This window comes from Stenella coeruleoalba, assembly GCF_951394435.1.
Source record: "Stenella coeruleoalba genome assembly, chromosome: 5".
Lineage (NCBI taxonomy): Eukaryota > Metazoa > Chordata > Mammalia > Artiodactyla > Delphinidae > Stenella > Stenella coeruleoalba.
In genome coordinates, this window is record NC_137150.1 from 115,599,010 (window position 1) to 115,618,492 (window position 19,483).

The 19,483-nt window shown below is 36.5% G+C and overlaps 1 protein-coding gene across 1 annotated transcript in view; it reads left to right on the forward strand.

Moving 5' to 3' along the window:
• Nucleotides 1-15,977, forward strand: part of LOC307187199 (multidrug resistance-associated protein 1-like) — a gene marked incomplete at its 3' end in the record, with an annotated part of 76,641 nt that extends 60,664 nt beyond the window's left edge. The window contains exons 19-28 of the mRNA XM_079923001.1: nucleotides 878-1,032; nucleotides 2,902-3,057; nucleotides 6,286-6,485; nucleotides 7,451-7,577; nucleotides 9,035-9,136; nucleotides 11,632-11,775; nucleotides 12,698-12,856; nucleotides 14,142-14,308; nucleotides 15,303-15,497; nucleotides 15,839-15,977. Coding sequence (XP_079779127.1) covers nucleotides 878-1,032; nucleotides 2,902-3,057; nucleotides 6,286-6,485; nucleotides 7,451-7,577; nucleotides 9,035-9,136; nucleotides 11,632-11,775; nucleotides 12,698-12,856; nucleotides 14,142-14,308; nucleotides 15,303-15,497; nucleotides 15,839-15,977 — 1,544 coding nt within the window. The remainder of the gene's footprint in view (nucleotides 1-877; nucleotides 1,033-2,901; nucleotides 3,058-6,285; nucleotides 6,486-7,450; nucleotides 7,578-9,034; nucleotides 9,137-11,631; nucleotides 11,776-12,697; nucleotides 12,857-14,141; nucleotides 14,309-15,302; nucleotides 15,498-15,838) is intronic.
• Between the last annotated feature and the right edge of the window lie 3,506 nt (nucleotides 15,978-19,483).

The window sequence follows — 19,483 nt, forward strand, 5'->3', positions numbered from 1 at the left end:
ACCCCTACAAGTTCCCCAGTTTGGGGATTCTTTGTCCTTTCATTTCTTCTTACACACCTGGATAGTTCTTTTCTGAGCTTGTCTCTTTCTTGTTATATTTTTGTCAAACACAGTTACCAATAGTCAATAGATGCTATTAACTGTGTTTTAACCTGTTCCACTGAAGCTACATGTTTATTATTTATATTTTCTAACTTTTTAGTTTTTTCAAGAACCTTCTCACCAACCAAACTGTAATAGCTTGACAGACCAAAAATAGTTTATTCATGACTCATACCACTTGTCCACTGTAGGTCAGGAAAGGGACTCTTCTGATTCTAGGGCCCAAGATGAAGAAGCAATCCAACCACTATTTTAAATGTTGGCAGGCACTGTGCAAAGGGAATAGGAGCTTTAGCAAGTCTGACACCTGGAAGTGTCATGTGAAATATCTCAACTTACTGTTCAGAACTATTCATTTGATCCCATCAATCACAAGGAGGTCAGAAAGTGCAATTCTACCATGGACCTAGAAGCTAGGAGAACTGAAATTATTTGTCTAGCAACATCGGTCACTACCACATTGTCTTTCAGGACATCATAAAGTTAATAGGTTGCCAAAATTCTGTCAGCCCGGTTGATCTCTTATCTTTAGAGCATTTCTCTAGAACCTATGCTCATGAATAAGGAGAGCCCTGCTCTTATAGCTCACCAGAGTGTCCGTATTTATTTTCCAGGTACCATATGCATTTATACTTAGTTTGGTCCACAGTGATACACTTTTAAGTTTGATATTTGAGTTTTCCATTAAAAATAAATGCTATTACAAGCAATCTTTTGAGAGTTAAAATTCAGAGTTTAAGCTGTTAACATGTCATTGATAACAATTTGTGTTTAGGTCTCTTTGTTTGCTCGGGAGCTTATGTACTCACCAGAGGGTCCTTGGCTGCCTCTCGAACTTTGCATGCCCAACTGTTGGATAATGTGCTGCATCTCCCACTCCAGTTCTTTGAAACCAATCCCATAGGCCAGATCGTCAATCGGTTCACCAAGGTAAGTAAGCCATACCTTATTAAATAGCATACGTATAAATGATCCACATTTAGTACCTTATTATCTCATTTGTAAAAAATATCATTCTAAAAAGATGGGATTACGTTTAGGGTAGATTTCATTGTTATTTTATTTCTAATTATTGGGACATTTATAATTGATGTATAGCAGAGTCACATCTTACACACATACTTAAAATAACCCTTAAAAATAGCTGAAAGAATCCAAGAAGTGCATGTGCTCTGATGTCTACAACTCCAATTCTTATACACATTTAGTTTGAGAATCAGTGGTTCAGGCTGAGGAGGGGGAGAAATGTAAGTCTGTATCGACATACCCAGATTTTAAGCATTCTGCCTTTGAAAGAACTATCAACTCATTAATGGCAAATGGGGGATGGGTAGAGGTTCCCAGAGTGTCTCTGCTAACCTATAGGGTTTTGCCCATTGTGTTTACTATTAAGTACTTGTAATTGTACTGTCCAATAAAATGTAATGCAAGCCACAGAGGTAATTTAAAATTTTCTAGTAGCCACAATATAAAAGTAAAAAGAAACAGTTGAAGTAATTATTTATAATAATATATTTTAACATAAAATATCTGAAACATTACTTTAAAGTATAATCAATGTAAAATTATTGATTGAATATTTTATTTTTCTCCTACAAAGTCTTCAAAATCTGGTTTGTATAATAGACTTCTGTTAGATCTCAGTTTGCAGCAGCCATGTGGCTTCTGTATTAGTGCATAGCCATGATCTTAAAATATGGCAATATATTTTTGTGTATATGAAAAACATTTGGTGTGGTATGGGGAAAAATGAGGATAAAACATCAAAATATAAATGAGAATACCTAGCATAATCAATGTTTGATGGAGTATTAAATCTTGCTTAATCATACCAGTGTCACACTGTTCTTTGAAAGTTTATAGAAGAACTTGATCACCAGTGTTCTTTGTCTCCCAGTGGACATATCTCTATGACCCTCCTAAACAACTCGCATTATTATACAGTAACATGACAAATGATTGGGTCTTGAACAGATGAGAATATGAGAAGGTGTATTTTAAAGACAGGCAGGAAGTTACTTATGAATATGATGCTCTTACACTATTTGGTATGTGAGATAATCAGGGAAGTCCCAAAGCAAGGCTGAGAAGAAATAAAATTCTATCTCCATTCTTTATCAGTGTTGTCCTAAACTGAATACTCCATCCCTTCAAGGTTGAGTGCCTTCCTATTCCCTGGGATCTCTAAGGTCGTACCTTATACCACAAACATAGCTTTAAGTTACATGTGAACTGATGCATGACCTTCCCATGTCCATTTCTCAGTCCCATTGTCCACCTCTATCTTTCGGTTTTTAATTTTGTAAATGAAGATTATTTTGTTTTCCTGTTTCTTCTGATATTGGCAGGATCCAGCTATCCAAGAAGGTCACTGGACATGTTCTCAGTGGATAAGAATGGCCTAGGAGTGTTTTACAGTTTTTAGGGAGTGAATAATGGTAGACCAATGCCCCTAAATCCCCAACTACCGGGGTTTGGACTCTTTTTTTTTTTTTTTTAACAGAGTCTGATTTCAGTCATATAAATTAAGTGCCATGTAGTTGTCATTGGGAAGTACAAATTGGTTGATCATAGACATGTTGGTACTAGAACACCCTCTTAATTGTTACAGCTGAAAAATACATGGGGGTGGGCTGGGGAGGGCAGAGATCATATATTGAATATTTAGATATTTAATAATCAGATTGTCACATCTGGGTAAATGTTTTTATTTTTACAATGAATGATATATGTCTTCTTCCCCTCATTTTAAACCAATGAAAAGTTAAAAATAAAGTGACTCGATATCAAATTTTTCAGGACATGTTTATAATTGATATGCGTTTCCATTACTACTTACGGACCTGGCTGAATTGTACACTGGATGTTATTGGAACAGTTTTGGTCATTGTGGGAGCTTTACCACTCTTCATTCTGGGGATTATTCCTTTGGTTTTCCTCTATTTCACTATACAAGTAAGTACACAGATTTTTATGTGTATTAATAACTTATAAGTTCACAGTCAAATATAGTTTCAGACCCACTTAGACTGCCTGTTAGTTAAGGTTCTCTAAGGAGCAGACATCAAGAAAGGATTAGATGTACTAGAGAATTGCTGGGGGAAATGCCTGTAAAAGATAAAGGAGAGGGAGCAAGAGAAGGCTGGGTGAGCCCTTCGACAGTGAGGCAGGTCTGCTCCCTTCGAGGGAGAAGGAAGAGGATTGGGTAGGAAGAGTCTTGGACTGCAGAACGGTTCCATAAGAGGTTTGGTTGAATGAATGGGAAGTCCACAACCAACACTGCCCAATGGATGCTCCCATGTGACCCCTGAATGGGCTTGTTTATCACCCCTGCCATGCTCAGTCTTTGCCTGGGAGTCATCTGTGGGAAAAATGGCCTTCATTCTACTATAGTAGTGGATTTGGAGGGGCAGCGGCTGGGCTGTCAGTCAGCTATGGGCCCTGCAACAGGAGAACTGAGTTGTGCATTTTCATGGCCACCATAAAACCTAGGTGTTGTTTACATTTTAGCAGAAAGTTAATTTGCCTGAATATCCAAGAGAGAAGCACATATTGCCTTTTGCCCTGTTATCCCTGCTATCAACAAACTATTGCTGGAAGAACTACAACAGATCTCTCATGATATGTATATATCCTTATATTCCAATTAAAATGTGGTCAACCGGGGGCTTCCCTGGTGGCACAGTGGTTGAGAGTCCGCCTGCCGATGCAGGGGGCACGGGTTCGTGCCCCGGCCCGGGAAGATCCCACATGCCGCGGAGCAGCTGGACCCATGAGCCATGGCCACTGAGCCTGTGCGTCCGGAGCCTGTGCTCCTCAACAGGAGAGGCCACAACAGTGAGAGGTCCGCGTACAGGAAAAAAAAAAAAAAATGTGGTCAACCAGTTTGAATTCCAAAATTATGTCACTGTGAGGCTGTAGTGTAAAAAAAAAATTTCTTAACACATATTTAAATTAAATATAAAAGTTTTTTGAGGATCTTTATACAAAACGATGCAGTTCTTGTAGTTTAATGTTTTCTAAACCTAAGTTTTCAAATGCATATTGGAGTTTAATTTGTCCAACCAGGATGTTAATCATTTGCTCATTTCCGCACCTGTACTACCATTATTCCTCCTACTTCCTATGTTGTCCCTCTTCTCTCTGCCTATCTGGATCTTACTTACCCTTCATGCCTAGGTTATATTCTACTTTCTGTGAGAAGCATTCTCTACCAAAGTAGGGCAAAGAGATATGACTCATGTAGGTATTATGGGTTTATTATGCTGCTAGTATTATAGGCTGTTTTTTTGTTGTTGTTCTTGTTGTCATTTTATTTATTTATTTATTTATTCATTTATTTATTTACTAGACCAAAAATTGTCTCCTCAGTGTGATTGTAAGTCCTCTGGGGCAGACACTATGTCTTATAGTTAGAAAAAAAAAAAAAGTCAAGAAATTGAGGAATGGTGTTGAGGATCAATTGTGTCTGCTTAAAAAAACAAAAACAACAAAACATATCACAAGTGATAGTCTTGTGGTTGGTGCACTATAACAGGGTGTCTGGGAGTGGAAAAGAGTCTAGAAACCATGTCTTGTTAGGCGGAACTTTATAGGGTGAGCCTTGAATGAAGATTCAGGAACCTCAGATTACTTTCCTGACTCCTGTGTTTGGTATATCACTTTCTTTTCCAGGCTTCATTTCTTTTCCCTGTAAAATAAGAGGTTTGCTTTAGGTCAGTACTACTCAAAGTGTGGTCCCTGGACCCATGGGCCTATAGAATCAGAATCTCTTTTTTAAAAAATCACATTTTACAACCAAAATATACACAATTTTTATTTACTAATCATACCCTAATAGATCAGAGGGAAATAAAGAAGTTCTCACAGAAGTCTGTGTTTTTAAAATCCTTCTGGTAATTTTTACTAAAGTATGAGAAGCACTGATCTAAATCAAATGTTCTTAAGCTCAGTGCTCTGGTCAGTTTCATGGAAGGACCCCAGGGCTTCTATAATTCATTGAACTTTTATGAAACTACCTTTGAGACAATCTCTTAAATCCTCTTGCAGGCTCAGAATGCCGTAATCATTTGTATTCTCTAGAGCACTTAGCATAGAGCAGAGCTTGTAAACTGTAAGTTGACAGCCCACATGTAGCGTCAGGTATGTTTTAGCGTAGCTTGCTTAATGTTTTTACCAAAATGAAGACATTTTTAAAATTAGGAATTTTACGTAAAATTCCAGATCTGAAGATTTTCATGAAAAAAAATTGCAAGATGTAGCAAACTCTTTATTTTCATTTCCAGTTTGTAGCAATTACGTGGGGCTGATGAACGATCCACCCATCCCAGCTGTCCTCAGCCCAAGTCAGAGGGGAAGTAGTCAATTATAATTGTGGCCACATTGGTTTTTTTGGCAGAAAAAAATAAAGAAAATTTTTTCCATAACTATATTTAGGTACAAAAATATTATTGTTTGTACATTTGGTTGGCTTCCTTCATTTAATGGGTTAACCACCTGACCACACTTCCAACATGTAACATAGAGCTTTTTCCACAGTAGGTACTCAATAATGGGTGTTTGAGAGCATTATCAAAGTGAAATTTTGCCCAATTATGTTCTAGTTGTGCTATCCAGAATTTGGGCCTTTTACTGTTACAAAGGTGCATTCGTTTCCTGGGGCTCCTGTAACAAACTTCGTGGCTTAAAACAACAGAAATTTTATTCTCTCACAGTTCTGGAGGCCAAAAGTCCAAAATCCAGGAGTAGGCAGGGTTGGCTTCTTCTGGAGGCTCTGAGGGAGCATCTATTGCATGCTTCTCTCCTAGCTTCTGGCGGCTGTCAGAGACCCCTGGCATTTTCCTTGACTCCTAGTTCCATCACTCCAGTCTCGTCTTCACATGGCTTTCTCCCTGTGTCTGTGTCTTCTCCTTTTCTACTTTTTATAATGACACTCAGACTGTATTTAGGGCCCACCCGAAATCCAGGATGATCTCATCTCAAGAACCTTAATGACATCTGCAAAGAGCCTATTTCCAAATAAGGTCACATTCACAGGTACTGGAGGTTAGAACTTGAACTTAACTTTTGGGGGCTGCTCTTTAGTTACACAAGTATCCACTATACAAGTATCTTGCCACTTTCAAACTATTGAAGCAATTTTGCCTACATCTTCCCAACCGCCTCTTTCTGTTTTCCTGTTAGAGATACTACGTGGCAAGCTCTCGGCAGATTCGGCGGCTGGCAGGAGCATCTCGCTCTCCTGTCCTTTCCCACTTTAGCGAGACTCTCCTTGGGGTGTCCACTATCAGGGCATTTGGACATGAACAGAGGTTCATCCAGCAAAACAAAGACGTGGTGAATGAGAATTTGGTCTGTTTCTACAACAATGTGATTTCGAACAGGTAAGTCATATTCACATACCCAGTTCAGGACTAGTCTCTTCTTGGATATTTTGTTCACTAACTTCTAAACAAAAAGTGTTTTTTGTTTTTTGTGGGTTTTTTGCGGTACGCGGGCCTCTCACTGTTGTGGCCTCTCCCGTTGCGGAGCACAGGCTCCGGACGCGCAGGGTCAGCGGCCATGGCTCACGGGCCCAGCTGCTCCGCGGCATGTGGGGTCTTCTCGGACCGGGGCACAAACCCGTGTCCCCTGCATCGGCAGGCAGACTCTCAACCACTGCGCCACCGGGGAAGCCCCAGAAAGTGTTTTTAATGATATTTCATCAAAAATATTAAAGCCTTAAATATTTCTAGTATTTAATATACACTTAAGTTAAAGTGTGTCTATTTATGTCCGTCTGAATAGTACATGATACTTTACGTGAAAATAAGGTCCCACGTTTTTTGAAGGTTATACAGGATGCTATTAGAATTAGTAAAGATGTGACTCTTTGTTGTATTTTATATTTGTAGAATGGATTTTCTTTGCAAACAATAATCTATAATATTTTGAATTTGAAGCTATACATTTCACATAGAGAAGAAAAAAACATTAAATAGTTGGGCACATGTTAACTTTTAGTGACTAATTTTATCATATAAAAAACGTGTATGTAATCAGAAAGGTAAGTGATTTTCCAATGGGATTTTAAGATAAATGCATCATTTCAGCTGATGTTCTTTTGTTTTGATTTTTAATTCTGATTAAGTTTTAAAGCAAAGTTCTGCAAAAGTAAAGTGTATTTTTATGCAGAGAAATCCTTTACTCTATCATCACTGCAAAAATCCTGTTTGATTGAGTTCTAAGTAAGTGTGAAAAAAGAGAATGCAGCTATTGATGTTTACTTCTTCAGGTTTCAGAGGAGAGTTCATACTAAGTGCACCAAAACTTTTGCATCTCAGTTCAGGAATATTTTCCATTATTACAGGTGGCTGTCTGTTAGACTTGAATTTCTTGGCAATTTAATGGTGTTCTTCGCTTCACTGCTTGCTCTGCAGGCTGGCAATTCTATGGATTCAGCAGTAGTTGGTTTGTCCATATCCTATGCCTTAAATGTAAGTAATAGTGATTTTGTGGTATATGATATGTTTATAATCCAATTAATTAAACTCTCTTCTCCTTTTCCTGTCTGAATTATAGACTGTATTAACTAAGTAATGAGAGACAAATCTGGATTACCCTGGAGGCTCATTTCTTTCTTTTGCTACTAGCAAAAGAGCTAGCTCAGTATTTCTAAGTTAGCTCACAGAGAAAACAGGCTGATACCCAAGGCTCAGTGCTAGAGGATCCAGGAAACTCCTGCTGTTGCATCATTACCCAGAAGTTTCCTGTTCTCCTATCCTTATAGAGTTATAAAGTATAACAGGGATAGGACCCCTCTCTACCGTGGCCTGTCCATCTGGTTTGCCCAAACTAAGCAGAGAGATAATGCAAGCTCTGGGGAGAATATATGCTCTGCTTGTAATTTTTTTTCCTAATAAGCCCTATTTTATATGATACTGCGAAGTGCTAGTGGTATGACTGTGTGCAAGTCCCCTTAGTAAAATAGAAAATGTATCAAACTGCTTAATATAATTCCATATTATTTAAAAGATGGGTCTACATGATTTGGGTACATGCCCTTAGTCCCTTATCTAAAAGCCTCAAGTCAGTTGCATTTCAGAATTCAGAACTTAGGCTTCTAGAAAGGAATTATGATACATTTAACATATATATATATATATATATATATATATATATATATATATATATATACACACACACACACACACACACACACGCACACACACACAAATAAATATATCCATATGTATGTATGTATGTATGTATATATGCAGGGCCTGGGGCAGAACTCTGTAATCAAACTCTTTGTTCTGCAGTGAAATATGTGAATGTACATCCTAAGTGGGTTAAATCAACACTTTAAGGAGACCCACATCAGTTCAGTCAGGTTGGCCATCAAATGGTTTAGCACCAAACTCAAGAAAAATCTGAATCGTGTGAGTTTTGTGACTTTCAGAACTAGATTTGAAGTTACAACCTTGGGGAACTTATATTTAGGGGTAAGTTGCGTGAGAAGAAAGTAGAGTTTGGGGGAAAAAAAGGAGACAGGAGTAGTCAGAAAATTCCTTCAAATGGAAGCTGGTAAAGAATGCCAAAGGTAACATTGTGTACAAATTTTTTCCTCACTTAGGATGTACATTTCTCAAGGCATATCCCATCAATCTTGGTATTCATCATTTCTTACACCAAGTATGGTCTCCTTTAATATATGTTGAACTATATTCATTCCTTCTTCTGACAAATAACCATTGTTTATGATATTAATGAATTTAACAAACAAAGAAGCACATGTGTGTCTAAGAATAAATATGCTTATTTCTAAAGTTGTTAAATAATTCTAAGAAATAAAATATATGAAAATTCTGAAAAATGAAGCTTTATAAAGTATTATTAATAGTATATAAAAAACTGATACTCATTCATTAAGCTCTTGGTTTTTCACCTCCAGATTACTCAATCTCTCAATTTTTGGGTAAGGAAAGCATGTGAAATTGAAACCAATGCAGTTTCCATTGAAAGAGTTTGTGAATATGAAAATATGGATAAAGAGGTAAGCACTCCTAAATAACTAATAAATGGATGCAGAATTAAAATATTGTAATACACCTTGAACTGACATCTTAAAAATCAATTTTGAACAAAACCTGCATTTCCAAATTTATGCTGTAATATTTTGCATTTCGACGAAATTAAAATTCAATCTATTGTAAAATACACCATTATTTTATATAATCACTAAAGTAGAAAAAAAGCACTGCTAATTAAATTAGGACTGTTCATAAATTATAAGATATCCCATTTCAGTATTGTTATAAAAATGAAATATGAGCACCTGTTTTTAAGGGGCACAGTGATCTGTCCCCTACCAATGTAAAGTAAAATATGCAACCTATGATTATAACTTTGTAAAGATTTTACATTGAGAAAAGTGTCTTAATGCAGTCACCTCACAATTATTTACAGTCTGATTGTCCAATTTCAAAATTAACTACGCCTTTACTGCTTATACCTTCTGTCCCATTTACTCACCATTAGCATCTCTGTGGATGGGAAGGAGAAGGAGAAAAAATCAGTCTGCTTTGTTCCCTTTAATTAACTATAATTTGGGAGAGAGAAGAATTAGACTATAGACAGAGTATAATGTTAGCATTATCTTCATATTTTACTAATCTAGGGTACTTCTGTCTCCCAGTTCCATGAATTAACAGGGCAGATGATAAAGGGTATATAAAGGGTATATGAATTTCTGCATCTTCTTCAATCCATTTATAAAGGTATCTAAATCTTCGTGAAACTTTCCTCTTTTGCTCGCTCATAACTCTGAGGAAGAAGTGTTCCTCCTCCAAATAAAAACCTACAGGGCTCCCCTGGTGGCGCAGTGGTTGAGGGTCCGCCTGCCGATGCAGGGGACACGGGTTCGTGCCCCGGTCCGGGAGGATCCCACATGCTGCGGAGCGGCTGGGCCTGTGAGCCATGGCTGCTGAGCCTGCACATCCGGAGCCTGTGCTCCGCAACGGGGGAGGCCGCAACAGTGAGAGGCCCGCACACCGCCAAAAAAAAAAAAAAAAAAACCTACAAATTTCCAGTTGTATTTTGGAAACATCTCTTCATATCTTTTCTCAGACCTTATTCCATTAACCACCTTCTCTAATTCCTAATTTCAGCCCCCCAACCCCTTTACTCCTTTCAGCCTATAAATATACTAAAATATTTTCTGCATACTCCAACTCCTACCTGAACTTTGAATCTTCCTCTAGATTCTTCCCTGGGTCTTACCTTCCTTTTTCATACACATTTCACGAAAGATTAGTCTACCTTCACGATCACAATCACAGTTACGAATATCTAGTTTGTTCAGCTTAGTGCCATGTAATGACTAATATAAAAATTGTATCATTTTCTATATTTTCTAAATCTTTTGCTATTAATATATGTTTTCTTTTCATTTTGAAAAAAGTTCAGTAAAATGTGTGTGTGCACACACAAGCACACACACATTTAAAAAAAATCATCTTTATGTAATTTGATGCAAGTTGTAACAGACACCATTGCAAAAACCCTTGATGTGGAAAGAAGTAAATGTGTCCAAATGACCCCTATTTACTCCTCTATAGCCCGGTTTCTCTGCTCCTCTTTACAGCAGAATTCTTGGGAATAGTTCCTGTACTTGCTCTCTCTAATTCCTCTTTTCTCATTCTTTTCTGGACCCTCTTTCACACAGGCTTTAAATCCTACCACTTCACTGAGCCTGCCCTAGTCAAGATCACCAATGGTAGCCTCTCAGTCTTCACTTTACCTGGCCTATCATTTGACACTTGTGATCGCTCCCTCTCATGAAAACACTTCACCTCCCTGGCGGGGCACCACAGTCTTCTGCGTGTTCTTCTACCTCCTGCTCTTCCTCCAGTGTTCCAGAGCCAGGCCTCAGTCTCAGGTCCTCAGCATATGTAGTTAGTCTCCTTTACCTGGAAAGGGTTTCCTCTGATATGCACATGATTTGTTTCCTGACCATGTCCAGTTAAGCCTTTTCTAACCTCCCTGTTTAAAATTACACCAACCCTGCCTATTTCCTGATTTCCAAAGTTTTATCATCAACTAACATTCTGCATAGGCTATATGGTGCTTTTTGTCTCTCCTCACCAGCATGCATGCTCCGTAAGGGCAAGAATTATTTGTTTTTCTCACTGCTAAATCACCAACAACCAAAGCACTAACTGGCACAGTAAACACTCAGTATTTGGGAAATGAATAAATGACAAACTGTCCTCCTCTCAGCTGAAAATTTCAGGTTACCTTCAGCTCCTTTATAAGGTTTTAGATTTTTCTTAATAACTTAATAGAAGATGGGAAGCCTCTTTATGTGTAAAAATTTATTTCTAAGATTTTGGTATTTTTTAAAAGCGTTTTCAGAAAACTCATAATGTTTACAAACGTCATTCATCATTTTTGTTTTATCACTTTTGTTTATATGCATGAGAATTATTTTTATTGGGGGGAGCTATTTTTATTGTAATTATAGTTTAAAAAATATTTCTTTGTTTTAAGGCACCCTGGATAATGTCTAAAAGGCCTCCGTCACAATGGCCCAATAAAGGGATAGTGGAATTTGTTAATTATCAGGCTCGATACCGAGATGATCTTGGTTCAGCATTACAAGATATCACTTTCCAGACTCATGGGGAAGAGAAGGTACCATATATATTTCATAAGTCTCACTTTACCTTTCATCTGAATATATTTATTGTTAAGGCCAAAGTATACCGTGATATTGAATATAAGATGGTCATTTGTTCAAATTTCATATAAAAGTAATAAAGACGTGGTTGGTTTGTACAAAATAAGCTTTTCCTCTATCAACAAAAATATATATTTTAAGCTGTTCATAATCTATTGTGAAACATGACTTTACTATTTTTTAGCTTTATTGAGGTAAAATTAACAAATAAAGATTGTATTTTTTAGGGTGTACAGTGTGATAGTTTGATATACATATATTGTGAAATGATTATCATAACCTTAAGAACACTTAAGATCTACTCTCTTAGCAAATTTCAGTATTATTAATTATAATCACCATGCTGTGCATTAGATACCTAGAATTTATTTGCCTTATAACTGAAAGTTTGTACCCTTTGACCAACATCTTCCCATTTTCCCCACCCTTCAATCCCTGGTAACCTTTTGTTTGACGTTTTGATGTTTTTAGATTCCACATTTAAGTGAGATCATACAATATTTTTCTCTGTCTGGCTTCTTTTACTTAGCATAATGTCCTCGAGGTTCACCATGTTACCACAAATCACAGGATTTTCTTCATTTTTATGCAGGATTATATATATGTTTATATACATATTTTTTTTCTTTATCCATTCATGCATGGCATACACTCTTCAACACACATATTAGCCCAAGCCTTTCCAGTGAGTAAGGAGTGTCTGGATAAAGACTCATCCTTGCATGTCACGTTAAGTCTTCCATGACAGTCAATGTTATTCTGGTTGGCAAAATTAGATTCTACTGACCTGACACGTAATGTATTTGTTGTCAGTACCAAGGTCCCCTTCCCTTACAAAAAGTACAATGTAAACTGTTTATGATGATTTCATTATAGATTGGAATTGTGGGACGAACTGGAGCAGGCAAATCAACACTATCAAATTGCCTATTTAGAATTGTAGAAGGATCAGGAGGCAAAATTATTATTGATGGAATTGACATATCTACAATTGGGCTTCATGACCTTCGTGGCAAACTTAATATTATTCCACAGGTAAAGACTGTTTTGTCGTTAGTCTTTCTTAACTCCCTCTAGGGAAACTTCATCTTTTGTTCTATTTTATTTTGTTTTTGTTTTAATTTTTTTTTAATATATTCCTTTCAAGCATACACATTCATTTTGGGGAGCCAAATTATTTTAAATGTATTATGAAAAATAACTATGTAATTAAATCCTATTAAACACTCTAAATCTGAAGTGTTCTCCCTACGTGCATTTATCTATTTGAAAAACTATGTTGCTTTGCAAGTTTCCTTCATAATAGTAAATACAAATAAAATTCAAATGTAGAGATCAGGCTGAAACACATTGGTAGTTTTTGGAAGAAAAAAACAATTACTGAGGCTTTTGCTTAGTTGGTAATTTGAATGTAGGATTTTGATTCTTTTGACTTGAGGTTTAGAAATATTGAAAAAATGAAAAGAACAATAATGCAGTTAGATCTTTTTTCAAGTCCTTTGATTTTTCCATCTGTGGCGTCAGAGGAACTTGATCATTAACAAATATGCAAATTGGCTCAATAATATGCCTCTGCAGTCCAAGATGACTTTATTCAGTTGTGTTTGAGAGATTTAAGCTGAGCATTTATGAAATATCTTTATATTATTCTTTAAAAATATCTTAAAATACTATCATCTCTTTGTCGTACTGTTTAAACACATACTTACATTCATGAATTTACTTCAAAACAAATTTGAGTAAAATCTGAAATTCTGACAGGGACAAAATTGACTGGAGAAAAGAAACAGTCGTTCCTCTCTTATAAATCAAAACAGGCGTAGTAAAATACAGTTTCACTAGACATGTCAGTGTATTGGAAAGAGCGTGGACTTGTCGTCTTTGAATTCTACTTGAGCACTTACCTTCTGTGTGTCCTTGGATGAGAGTTTTTAAAACCTCCAGTTCACTGTCTGTCAAATGAGGATATTTACTTCTATCTTTCTGGATTGGTGGGCTGATAGATAATATTATATACATAGTATAGATTACATTTATTCAGTTCTTTTCTGTATTATATTATATCCCTGACTAAAGGGCAGCTACCATCATTATTATCGTGGTTGTGATCGAGACATTATTAATAAGAGGACGAGAAAGAATCAGGAAGCTTATAATGATTTAATCTAACTTGCAACTTATTCTGATTTTCTTCTGCTTTTGGGTTCAATATAAAATGAATTTGATAACTATTTAGTTTTGATCATTTTGTTTTTTCCTTATTTAATGTACGCATGCCTCATGTGACAGTAAGATTACTGGTGACCATTTTATTCTCTAGGACCCTGTTTTATTTTCTGGAACACTTCAAATGAACCTGGACCCCCTAGACAAGTATTCTGATGGCGAGCTATGGGAGGTGCTGGAACTATGTCACTTAAAAGAGTTTGTGCTGTCCCTTCCCAAGAAGCTGCTGCATGAAATTTCAGAGGGTGGTGAAAACCTCAGGTAAGCTGCTAAGAACAGAGCTTGGCCAGGTTATTCATTCAGGGCTTTTTAGAAACGAGTTGGCCTCAAAAGGAAGTCACTCCTGAGCTACCACGGATCTTGTCTGGCCTCTTCAAAGCACACCATTGCTGATTTCTCCTAGGGAAGACAGACAAGGAATAAATAAAATGATAGCCACTGGCTGGGAAACTGCTGGTGAAGGGAAACAAAGGGGCAAAAGAGGAACAATGCAGCAGGAAAAGTCACTATTTAATTGAATCTTCTTCTGCCAAGACTCCTACTCTAATAGCTGTCTTCCTAAAAAAAATTGTTGTGAGGGCTACTTTGATGTTTGATGTCTTAGGATGGTCCCTTTATGTGATCAGAGACCTAAGGGAAATCAGTTAGACCCTCTCTGCACTGGAGAGACACAGCCTGTATGACTCAGCTTCTTCTCTGTTTACTCTCTCCTCCCTCTCTCTGTTTCTGCCACCTTGGCCTCCTTGGTTCCTTGCTGTTTCGTGAAGATGCCAGGCCGGTTCCTGCCTGCCTCAGGAATTTTACATCTGCCAATCACTTTGCCAGGAACAGGTTCCCATTGGAAATCTTCAGGACTCACTTTCCACTTCCTTCAGACCTTGAATTTAAAGGCATCTTCTCAGAGAGGATTATTTTGGCATGCCCATCTAAAATGCCCACCCCGTACCCACATTTTACACCCTCCCTTTCTGTACGTTCGAATTCTTCTCATTACTATGCATTTTGCTCATTTATTTTTTTGTTTCCCTATGTAAACACACAGACAGAGCCTTTTGTCTGTTTAATTCATTGTTCTATTTGCAGAACTTGGACCAGAGTCTGGCATATAGTAATCACTCAGTGAATATTTCTTAAAGAAAAGAATGAATGAATGTGTGGGTTAGGAAGAGAATAACAGTATAATTAGAATTTTAGAACACGAATTGTGTGACCATAAAATCCATTGTGGAAATCATTTTACCATTTTTTATAACAGTGTTGGACAGAGACAGCTTGTCTGTCTTGCTCGTGCTTTGCTGAGAAAAACAAAAATTCTCATCTTGGATGAGGCAACAGCTTCCATCGATTTTGAGACTGATAACTTGGTGCAGACCGCAATCAGGAAGGAGTTTTCTGATTGTACCATCCTGATGATTGCTCACAGACTGCATTCTATCATTGATTCAGACAGGTATGCTTTATTTGTTTTCAGAAATAAACCAGTTTCTACAGAGATACCTACTGAACATATGAAACACATTAATTACTTACCACTAGTAAAGGATTTTATCTGTGCTGAGAGATACAAAATGTCCCCTAATAGTATGGAAGATATTTTCCAAAATAATTAGAGGAATTTGTTAATGCTCAAAGAATATTAGAAAACTTGATATATTTCCTTAGTTAAATAGTACCTTTATTTTGTACTGACATAACTCATACAGTAATTTAAACCTTACGGTAGCAAGAACAAGAAGGGTGAACTGAAACACTGATTATAGGTTACCTGACTGGATTCTTTTCACATTGCAGGGTGCTTGTTCTAGACTCTGGAAGGATTACACAATTTGAAACACCACAGAATTTGATACACCAGAAAGGACTTTTCTTTGACATGCTAACAGAAGCAGGAATAACACAAGACTCAGGGACAAAAAGTAAATACTTTTAGTTGTATATTGATTATACCAAATAAAAAAAATAGTATTTGAAAAAATAAAGACAGGGGAGAAATGCAAAACAGCGGGCCCCTAGCTACATGTTAACACAAACAAGAGATAAGCACCATAGCTCTAACCATAACGGGCTGTACCCAACCTTCTTTCTTCCATTCATTCCCTCCAGAATATCTGCCTTTTCCTCATTGCCCAAAGTGCTAAATGCCATTTATCCCTTAAGTCTCTGACTTTGTTCAGGAGTCATCTTCTGCACAAAGCATCTCTTGATTTTTCCCTTCGCTCCCCTGTCTGATCCACATGCCCTTTTTCGGTCCTCTGAGTAGCCCTATGTGCATACCTTTATCATGGCAGGGACCATACTCTATTTAAATCCTTTTAGTCTGCCTCTCCTTAAAGCTACTTGAAGGCAAGTGCCCAGTTTATTGTTTTTGTGTGTTAGGTTCCTAACATAGTACCTTTCAGATTGTTGATACGCCACAAACATTTGTAGAATGAATGATTAGGCATTTTAGAGTAATATTATACAGGCACCTATAATAACTTCTGAGTTATTTTACAGTATATAAAATTATGGAGGGGCTTCCCTGGTGGCGCAGTGGTTGAGAGTCTGCCTGCCGATGCGGGGGACACGAGTTCATGCCCCGGTCTGGGAGGATCCCACATGCCGCGGAGCGGCTGGGCCCGTGAGCCATGGCCACTGGGCCTGCGCGTCCGGAGCCTGTGCTCCGCAATGGGAGAGGCCGCGGCGGTGAGAGGCCCGCGTACCGCAAAAAAAAAAAATTATGGAGGAATCACAGAAAAACATATTGAGTTATTCAGCTGCTTTTTGGAAAGAGTAATTATATGTTAACTGAATTTTATAAAATAAAATTTTGCTTTATTTAAAAATAATATTTTATAATATTTTTACTATTTACTTTGAGTAAAAAACATATTTTCTATGGAACGTCATTTTCTGGCTTGATTAACCTCAGTGAGTTATATATCAGATGGTATACATTCACAAGTAATTGTTGATTTGTAGTACTAATTATATTTTGAAGGGTTTTTTCATTTGGTAGTTTTATGTAATAGAAGCCACATTATTTCTCTGAATTGCCATTCAAATTTGAAGTTTTCAAACTTCAATGGTATTTTCCTTTCAAGATGATTTTAATAAAATATTTTAACATGTTAAGACTCAACAGCCATTTCTTTTATCCTCTTTTTCTCCTTCCTCTGCAACAACTTTGTACAACCTTGCTTCATCCCCTAAGTGTATTTATGAAAAGTTACTGTAAATTATAAAACCCTATATTATCTAAAGCTTCATTCCTTAAAATGTAAGCTACTGAAAGTGTTGTCCTGTCTTTACAATTCCTGTAGTACCTACCACTATGTTTTGTACTCAGTAGGCATTGAATAAATATCTATTGAAATCCATTAAGAAAGGGAACTGGATATTTCATTAATATCAGTTAAAATTTATGTTTTGGCCTCTTTACACATGTAGTAAAATCAATCAGAGACACTGCATAATTTAGAAATCTAATGGGAAATCAACAGTCACCTGGATAAATTGTGGTATCTTCATACAGTGGAATTCTATACAGCTATGAGAATGAATGAACAAATGCTACAGGCAACAACACCAATGAATCTCACAAACATAATGTGGAGTGAAAGAAAACACAGGGGCCTTCCCTGGTGGCACAGTGGATAAGACTCCATGCTCCCAATGCCAGAGGCCCGGGTTTGGTTCCTGGTCAGGGAACTGGATCCCACATGCATGCCGCAACTAAGAGTTCATGTGCAACAACTAAGGAGCTGTGTGCTGCAACTAAGGAGACCACGAGCTACAACAAAGAGGCTGCCTGACACAACTAAGACCCCATGCAACCAAATAAATAAAATTTAAAAAAAAACTATAAAAAAGAGAAGTCAACCACAAAAGCATATTCTTATATGATTCCATGATTCTATTGATACAAAAGGTTTTTTTTTTAAAAAAGAAATAAAGAAGAGAAACTATACTCCTAGAAGTCGGGATATTGGCTACTCTTGGTGGTGATGGGTAATGATTGAAAGGGTGAACAAGGTGGGCTTCTGGGAAATGATTATGTTCTGTTTCTTGATCTGGGTCTGAATATTGGTTCAATTTGTAAAAATCATCAATCTGTATACTTAGGATTTATGAAAATATAGATAGATAGTTATAGCTATATATATACATGATATCTCATGTATAATATAGTTAAATAAAGAGGAAAAAGAAAAAGTAAAATAAATTAGTCATTTAAAATGACTAAGCCAAAATTACTCAATATAATATTATTGTGTTTTAAAAAATCAATATTTCATTCTCATTTTTATTATGTACATCAAGTTTGTTCAATCACTGAAGTACTCTTTGAAACAAAGTGCAGGATACTTAAAATGACTGGATTATAGAGAAGTAGTAAATTTGAATTAAAAAAACCTTTTAATTCAATGATTTATTTATTTCAAAATTTTAACTTCAAAATATATTAAGAAAATAATTATTATCATTTGGATATGCAGAAATATTTACCTTAGCTGATAGAATGAAAATCCTAAGAAGCATTAGATTGAATTATTTTAGGATGAGAATATTTATTACTGAAAGCCCACTATATGCCAAGTAATGTGCAAGGCACTGGAATAATTTATTACTTTCAATTCTCAATAAAGAATATAAGAAAGTTATTACCGCTCATCCTATTTTACCAAATATGATAAGATACCAAGAGGATCTTGGCCAATAAAGTGTAGAATCCAGGCCCACATGACTACAAAACTGATGATGATGTTCTTTTCAGTTCTCTAATAAGATGTCTCATTCCTAGAAGAGCCACTTAAAGAGTCCATAGTTCAAGAATGGGGCGGAGAAGAATTTAAACCAATAGCTGTGTAGACAAATGGAATTAAACCTTGGGGGTAGGGTGCTTCTTCAAATATAGTATTAGTTTGAGCCATATGAAATAGTCATTTTTGTAGGTAAAAAAATAGTTGAATAAGGGCAATTTCATACACTTTTAAATATAGCTTTGATATCAAAGTTAGTGTTAAGAAGATGTAATGCAGTATTTTAATACATGTGAAAATAATAAATAGTTCTAACTGGTCTAGAGGGCTTTTATTCTAGGAAAAAAAATCAAGAAAATTAAAATAAAATATTATAGTAGTTAAAAGAGTTCAGGATCTAGTGACAAAGTGCTTATGCTAAATCTCAACTCCACCACTTTCTAATTGTGTAAACTTGGGCAAGTTAACTTAGTTCTCTGGACTTATTTGGGTGTAAGAATTTTATCTACCTCCTAAGGGTTTTGGGTTTTTTTTTTGAAAATTAAATGAGATAACACAACATTTAGGACAGATAAAACTCTTTCTGGAATATAGAAAACATTCAGTAACATGTTAGCAATCACTTCAGTGCCAACAGTCGTATCTCCTCTCCTTATAGTTGCAGTTCTGTGTTTACAAAAAAATCACATCATAG